Source organism: Pomacea canaliculata, linkage group LG14 (assembly GCF_003073045.1).
Source record: "Pomacea canaliculata isolate SZHN2017 linkage group LG14, ASM307304v1, whole genome shotgun sequence".
NCBI classification, from domain to species: domain Eukaryota; kingdom Metazoa; phylum Mollusca; class Gastropoda; order Architaenioglossa; family Ampullariidae; genus Pomacea; species Pomacea canaliculata.
The window spans coordinates 3,990,508-3,999,010 of NC_037603.1; the positions used below are offsets into that span (position 1 = coordinate 3,990,508).

General features: G+C 41.1%; 1 protein-coding gene and 1 long non-coding RNA gene across 2 annotated transcripts in view; both read right to left on the reverse strand.

Moving 5' to 3' along the window:
- Positions 1-1,130: 1,130 nt before the first annotated feature.
- On the reverse strand, positions 1,131-4,925 carry LOC112555528 (serpin B3-like). Its single transcript, XM_025223962.1, has 5 exons — positions 4,726-4,925; positions 3,781-3,967; positions 3,059-3,304; positions 2,443-2,649; positions 1,131-1,492 (listed from the first exon to the last, which is right to left on the reverse strand). The coding sequence occupies exons 1-5, from the start codon at positions 4,923-4,925 to the stop codon at positions 1,322-1,324; spliced, it is 1,011 nt and encodes a 336-aa protein (XP_025079747.1). The 3' UTR covers positions 1,131-1,321.
- A 265-nt stretch (positions 4,926-5,190) lies between these two features.
- Positions 5,191-8,503, reverse strand: part of LOC112555758 — a 29,946-nt gene continuing 26,633 nt past the window's right edge. The window contains exons 2-3 of the long non-coding RNA XR_003097529.1: positions 6,533-6,658; positions 5,191-5,390 (exon numbers count right to left, since the gene is read on the reverse strand). This is a non-coding gene — a long non-coding RNA (uncharacterized LOC112555758). The remainder of the gene's footprint in view (positions 5,391-6,532; positions 6,659-8,503) is intronic.

Sequence of the window (8,503 nt, forward strand, 5' to 3'; positions counted from 1 at the left end):
GTAGGATGTCAGGAGTTATGCAGAGATAGAAGCTTTGTGTTTATGCTTACACAGAGAATAAATAGTCCTCTTATTACCTCAGCTTATCCACATCGCCATTTTCCTGGAGTATAGAAATAAAAAGTGTTTAATCTTACGAACGTTGGAATAAGGAAAACACTAAGCGATCGTGAGAATGAAGTTCACTGGAAAGTTTGAATAGGTAGAAATGTGGTATTTATTATTTAATCTGCAAGAAAACTAATGTTCATATGTTGTGAAGGACTGCGAGTGCGTAGCATTTAATGGGCGTGGCCAAATCAATTTGCACACGGCACTCTTTCGCACATGTGGATGCCAGAAGATGAAGACTTGCGTCAGAAGGGAACGGGACACCGATGGATGAGAACGACAATAGATAAGGAAGAAGTTAAGGTCAGGGGTCATCCAGCACGCGATGAATTCCATTGATTCTTCTCTTGATTTCAAGCTGCTAGTTATCGAGGAACACATATGAATTTATTATTGTTGTGACAGTTCCTTCTGAAGCCAATAGATTAGGGAAGTTTTTCTTGACTTTTAATTTGGTCCTCGTTCGGTTGTAGCTAATGATGATATATCTGAAACTGTCAGTCTCACAGACATGCCATTCTTTGCTGAGTGTATGATTGTGTCTGAGCAATTAATGTGAGATACCAATACAGATATTTGTAGTTGGATAATAAAAATTAACAACAAGAGTAATGTTATACAAAGTACAGCTACGATAATTTCACCCTTCATTTGCTAAAAAAACACGACATGTTAAACCCTTAACAGGACATGCGAATATAACTTGTCTGATATCACCCTCTGATTTACGATGTTATCGAAAAGATTCCAGGTTTCTTCAACTGCCGTGTTCACTGAGATACAGATTGTTGATTAAACACAATTCTTTTAATGCTGGGAAATATGAACTCTGCATGAAAAAAAACTATAAACGAAAAAAGGATCGATATATATATATACGCGATAAAAGTCAAAGAAGGGACAGGCAAAGAACATAGGAAAGGTCAAAGTTCGGATCTGCGTTCATGCAGATGAATTGCCCTCAGTTCACTTTTACAGACACACACACACGCACGCATTCACCTAGTATGAACAAATCGTGGATCAGAAAGAGTGTTTTATTATATTATACTTATATAAGATGTATTGATACATCATATGTTAAAAGTACTGTGACGTAGTGTTACATTACATATGTATATAATATCAATAAAGGTACAGAAGGCAATATTGAAGATAATTTCCCGAAAGGTCAAGATAACCAAGGATTCACGATGATGTCTACGGGACGTTACTCATGTGAAGGGTCGGTAACTCTGCCCATGAAGAAGTTGAGCCCTGAAGTCTTATCGCGCAGGATGAACACGAAGGGCTTGTTCACATGGACAGTGTTCAGAGGACGTGAATAAAGGGTGATTCCGACTGATGTCACAGCTGCCGCCCTGCTGCCAGTCTCAGTCACCTGCACAATAACGAGCATTCCGTCTTCAGGACCCTTGACTTTCTTGTGGGGCTCTATTTACTCATCCTTATACTTTGACTGGGATTGTCATTACCTGGAAAATCTCTAGGGTACAGATAGTAAATGGCAATACATACCTGAATCCATCAAAATAAAATTATCACTGGTGATCTCCCTCCTTAAAAGCCCTCACCTCTACCCATAAACCGTCGTGCCATCTTAACTCACCTGAACAATTTTGAAATACTGATGCTAAGGGTGGTGATGGCGATCAGACATATTAATTCTGATCTTACATAATACTACCAGACAGCTAGAAAAATAAATAGCACGACACTTGCGCTGAGAATTGATGCATAGTTGTGTGCTTATGAGATAATGTGTCAAACCATCTCTTACTTTACTAAACAAACAGTTGTCAGTCAGGGATGGTGTTCATGATGTGAGGGTAAGTTGCTACCTGTAGGTAAGATTAGTAAATAGATACCATCTTGTCGCCGTAGATATGATGGAATTTTTAAAACTTGGATATTAATTTTTGTTATTTATAATTACCACTTCTATATAAGTACATCTGCTGAATTTGGACATAAATTATAATAATAGAGACAAGTGCTCTTCCATTGATCTTCTTGGGTAAACGACTTGCCGTAAATGAAACACGTTTTTATGTCTATTCCTCTTTTTCTTTTACTAGCTTGTTCTCATATAAGAAGTCCATAAAAATGGATAAACTACTTTATATGGGAGTTAAAAACAAACATATTTTGTGGATATATCGGTACTTTGTTTGTATGGGTGATCAATCTCTTTTCGTGTGATTAATGTACAGATGACACTGTACCCTGCGATGAGAGATGTACATACCAATTCGGTGTTTTGTTCTTCCAAGACCTTCGCAGTTGAAAAGTGATTATCTGTAGGACATTTCCGATTTTACTGGTGATTACCTCTATGATAGCCTTGTGAATAACTTTGCTGATGTAAAGTGGACGAAGCGACATTCGCCGGAAGTCCGCTCTTCGCGACAACGCCGTCCGCAGACCCATGGACATGAGATGGTCATTGAGTTCCTTCCCGGTACTCAGACGAAATTTTGGCAGGTGGAGGTCGGCACTTACAGTGGGGCGCATGTTGTTCAGTATTCTGTTTAGCATCTACAAATGAAAAACACAAGTTTATCACAGAGAGGACTTACCTAGAAAACTTGAAGTTCGCTTTGTAAACATACAAACACATTCAAAAAAAAAAAAAAAAAAAAAAGGAAACTCCAGTTTATGGTGATAACAAGACTACGTGTTCAGTAAGCTGTCTGGAATTTCCTTCCAATTATGTGCTGGTGGCCAACGGTTAGCGCCTGTCCACAATAGAGTGAGGGTTTTGGGGTACTTGGTTCAGTTCTCGTCTCGGGCACGCTGTTCTTTCTCTGTATGTGGACATCTATTTACAGGGCTGGTTGGCTAGTAATATAACATTAGTTGCATGCTCAGCGTAAAACAACATTCCCCCCCCCACCAGTTTCATTGTTCATGTTTTATAATTTCAACAGTTCTGAAATACTTTTACCTGACCGTCCAGGCGTCTCTCCAGGTTCATCAAACCATCCCAGGTGTTGGGCATGATCAAAAAGAGGCTGAATCGGTCTCCCGTGTAAGGCAGCTCAATCACCTGTGCGTTCAAAGCTTCGATGTTGTTAAAACTGATAACAGCGTCACTCTGATACATCATGGGAACTCGCACCACACTTCCTGTCGCCGTGGTAAAGTCAGATTCACTTGTGTGACTTGTGGAGAACTGATTTACCCAGAACCCCTTTCATTGAGACAAAAATAAGATGCATTAGAAAATAATGATATAACATAATGTAATTATCGAAACATTATCAAATAAAAGAGAGAGAATCACCACAACCTACTCAACGTTGCCTCATTCTTCATGGGTCTGTCAATGCTCTGTCATCTCTTTCTCACTACTTGTTTCATCCTTCTCCTCACTTTATCGTAGCCCTTCGACTATTTATTTATCACAATCTAAATTGTTTCATCACCATTTATCTCGTGACCACTCATACCTCCGCTGTTTGCTCTGTCTAACACTTTCCATCACCACGCTCTCAATGCTTTCTCATCTCTTCGCTTTGCTCGCTCTGTCTCCACTTTCGTAATGTTCTTCTTACCAAGCTCTTACCACTGTCTAAACAATCTCTTGCTAAGCTGTTTTTTCGTTATTGACAACTATTTAAAATTCTTCTAAACACAGTTGTGTGATCACCGGCCAATCCCACTAACCTCGAAAAAGACTGCATTGAGAAGCATGAGGACGGTGTTGGAGTTGGTGATGTGACCAGGTGGCAGGAGGTTCTGGATCATTCCATCCGTCACTTCCTCCACCCAAGAGTTAATGGCTGCCTCGGGGTTCGGCTGTTCTAAAGGCTTAAGTGCTCTCCCGTAGAGCCTCTGGATGTTCTGTGAGAATCTAGGAGAGACACAAATATGACAGAGAGCCTCTGAATGTTTCCTGAGAAACAATGAGAGAAGATGGAAACTCGCTGGACTATACCTAGATGACTAACAGGTTAATCTTGAACACAGCATGTTATAATTTTTGTAGTATAATCTTATATTATCATCATCATCTAATAAAAATCCCATATGTGCAAGAGATGGTAAAATTTAAAATAATTTGGATGATTCAAACCATATCCAGGAAGCAGCGCAAAAAGCAGTTCACAAAGGGCGAGCACATAGAAACATAATTATCAGGAAATTCAACGCCTACCTCATCTACATTACACAACTGAAATGATTTTAAAGAAAACATTACCTGTTATAATATATTGGAGATAGAAATGTGTCTTTACAAATATTTTATTATTATTTTTGTAAAACTGTTCAGTCTGTTTGACTTTTGTTTTCGATTTTTTGCTTTACTTTGTCACTGTTACCTTCTTATACATATATACGCCATTGCCAGTCAGGCACTTGACTGGAACCCTTATGGGAAGAGGAGAGCTAGGAGCCCAAAGCAGACTTGCAAAGAAAAGTAGAGAATGAAGTAAAGGACATCAGAACCACATGGACCCAACAGAAGGGTCTTCTCAGAACCGGGTCCTCTGACGAGGTAATGTTGTGGCCGTAAGCTCCTTGAAGAGGAACAAGGAGTAAACTACACTAATGATTCTGCCCTTGAAGATGCCACGCTCAAATGGCAATTTGCACGAAATAATTTATTACCCAGGTAACACCGTGATCCGGGACTGGTTGTAGTACACGGCGTTGGCAACACGTAAGGTCAGGTTGGTGTCAGGGTCAAGACCAGTCGGAAGCGAGGCAATGGCATTGTGCAGTGTCTGATGAACACCTTGCTGCCGCCCCACGGACAGCACTGTCTGAAATAAGCAGACGATATGATGGACAAGATATACAAACAACATTACCCACAGACACAAGCAGAAGACTTTGTATAGGCAGATAGAAGTAGACGATAATAAAAGGCAGAAATGAAGTCATCAACAGTAAGCACGGATGTAAGTAGAGCAGACGTCTAACAAAGTAAATAAAATACAATTGGCTTGATCAAAAGTTTGTTTATTCATATTTGTTCCCCAGCATTCAGTTATCCTTGAAATGAAACAGTTTTATTTTGCCTAGTCTGTAAAATAAAAAACATGGATTTGCATTTCCTGTTGGTACCATTAGTTCTCGCTTTGTGTTGCCGTTGGCTCCTAGCAAAGTCATGGCGAGAGCCACGAAGACACTAAAAGGAGAGAAGATGAGGTTGTCCAAGTTCCCGGATGTCAGTTGGCGGTAAAGCGAGGCTCCGAATGACGTCACAGACTGAGAGAGGGAAGCTGCTCGGGTCATGTTTCTACCATCACGAGAGGAAGTCACCTGGCAGCCTAGAAACAAGAAGTATTCCCAGACAGTGAGGCCAGAAAAAAAAAAAAACAAAAAACAAAACGTCTCCCATACACAACATGAGAAAATGGTTGTTGTGCTTGAATTGAAAGATGGCTTTCACCTAAATACGATTTGTGTTGGTTTGTTTGTCTGGTCAGGTTGTTGGAAAATATGTATTTTTCGTCCTGTGGGTTTTTTGGTGGAAATATATCGTTGTAAGATGTTAATCTTTGCTTAATCGGAGAAGCAACTCTCTTTGATAGTATAACCCTGACTGGTTCCCTTCCTAACATTTACTCCTTGTCCATGATGTTCTCTACTGTCGCTCTGGACTCTAACCCTGTGTGCGTCCGCAGTAACACTGTCTAAATCCAGGATTTGGAGTCAGCTGAGCTCATTTCAATGATTAAAAGAACACTAACATTGAATTTAAAAGTGTTTTTTGTCCTTTTTGTTCTTTCTACTTCATACACTGTCCCTACTTTCCAGGCTGCCTCTCCTTCTTCTTGTTTGGATTTCCTCAAAGACTTCATCGGAGCATGGACTTCATTCCGGATGTCATCGCCACTCCTCATACATGTAGTTGCTGTCTCAGTCTTTAATCACACGAGGCTTGATGATTTTGTGACGATTTTCAGCGTTTGTGTATTGTCATCTTTCTTTGTTAGGCTGCTGTTGCTATGAACAATATTCACTTTCTTTCCCGGATTTGGTACCAGGCATCGGTAGAGTTATCTTTCTATGTATTTATATTACATGAAACCATGTCTCAGCTTTAATTATCGTTCTAGATAGTGGCGGTGTCATGTTAAACTTGTTTTGTGCTGTTACAAGACAAACCTATAATAAGTCACATGATAACTTATTTCTTCACCCGATGTAGTCAACTGTTGCACATGTCTGCGAATTGGTCATAATAACAGTCTGATTTTATTTTGAATTTTAGTGCAAGTTGTTGAATGCATAGATCTTTCTTGTAAGTATTAAAGTTCTAATAGTATGTAATGTTTTTCTAGTGATTGCGTAAATCTCACCGCACGGTTGCATTGTAGAGAAAATGTTTTCTGTTGGTTTTAAAAGGTTATAGAAAAAATATAGACTAACGATGATTTTAAATGATGAAAAGCGGAGGAGTACCTACCTGAGTGTAGCAGGACAGCCAACAGAAGAACAGTTGGCAGGACTTTGACCACGCCCATGATGGCAGGATGGTGGACTGTAGTGTAGACAGCAACACCCTGGGACTAACTACAGACAACTAATGAACCTTGTCTGGTGTACAGTGTATCAGGATGTGACTGGCGAGGCACAGTTTGATGAAAACAAAGTCTTACATGGAAAAAAAGAAAAAATTGAAACTTTAGGTATGTGTAAGGTTTTAGTTTAATGAAAGGCTCACACGAGTGCAACAGTTTGTTGTTTATGTTCGAGTTAAGCTCAGTGAACAATAAAATATTAAAAAAATTGAAATTAATAATTCTTTAAGAGTTGGTACCTAAATATGCTGAATTTGTAAGTTAAAGTCTTCAAACTTCAGTATTTTCACCTGCCACTAGGAAATAAGTTTCTGTAACAGGATTTTTTTTACATGGTGGGGTTGTTAGCCCTACCACAACCTATTTTACCTCTAGGTGAGGTGTCCACCTTAGTCGCCTCTTACGACATGCCTGGCTGGATGGCAGGGACCCTATTCTTGCAATGCTTGCTAGGCAAGCATACCCCGGGGTCCCACAGATCTGAACGCCTGAAGGAACAACACAGACAAAGATATGCAAAACTGACAAAGAGGTAAAGAGGATGACAAGAACGACAAAAGATATCACATAGAGAAACTGGCAGATGAAGCAGAAAATGCAGCAAGTAAAAATGACCTGAAGACACTGTACAAGATAAACAACAGCTAAAACGGTTTAAGAACAGTGATGTGCCAGTGAAAGACGTGAACGGTAATGTCGTCGAGGGAGAGGCAGGAAAACTACAGCGCTGGAGGGAGCATTTGAGTCAGTTCTGAACAGACAGATCCCTCAGCTTGCAGACATCCAGCAGCAGCTATAGACCTTGAACATCTGCACAGACCCACCAGCCTGGAAGAAGTGACAGCAGCAGTCAAGACAATGAAGAGCGGCAAAGCACCAGGGCAGATGGAATAACAGCAGAGATGTTGAAAGCAGACGTGAATGTGACAGCTCCCAAGCTGACTGAAATCTCAGGCAAATTTGGGAATCAGGGCAGGTCCCTGTTGCGTGGAAGACAGGGCTCATCTTCAAGTTACCCAAGAAAGGAGATCTTGGAGACTGCAATAATTGGAGGGCATAACACTTCTTTCCCTCACAGCAAGGTCTTCAGCAAGATTGTTTTGTCAAGACTGACCGGCAACTCTTGAGAAAGACCTCCGACCACAGCAGCAGGATTTCGCCCTGGGCGATCCTGCTCCGAACACATCTTCATTCTGCGACAGATTCTGGAGCAGAGCAACGAATGGACACACCGCTGTACATCAATTCATCGACCTGGAGAAGGCTTTTGACAGCATCCACGCGAGTCCTTATGGAAGATCTGAGCATTACGGAGTCCTGCAAAACTTGTTCAGGTCATTGCAATGCCTGTACAGCGACTTCAAATCCCAGGTTGTCTGTGACACGGAGCTCACAGACCCCTTCAACGTCAGTACCGGGGTGAAGCAGGCTGCATTCTGTCGCCGTTCCTCTTCATTGGATCATGAAGACTTCCACCGACAGCGAGAGGAGAGGCTCAGATGGACCATGACTATGACAGCAACAACAGCACTGGAAGACTTGGACTTTGCTGATGACATTGCCTGCTGTCACACCGCCACCAAGACATGCAGGAAAAACAAAGCCTTCTCAGAAACAGCTGGAAACCTTGGCTTGAAGGTCAGCACAAAAAAGACTAACAGTATGAGAGTGAACGCCAGGTCCAAGACAGCATCAAACTAAATGGAGAAGAGATTGAGGAAGTGACAGTTTCACCTATCTTGGGTCCAAAATGTCAAACACTGGGATGCGGAGGTGGAGATTCGAGCCCGACTGGCAAAAGCAGTCAGGCCTTTGCCTCACTCAGGAGCACATGGAAGGCAAAAAAACATCAGCCA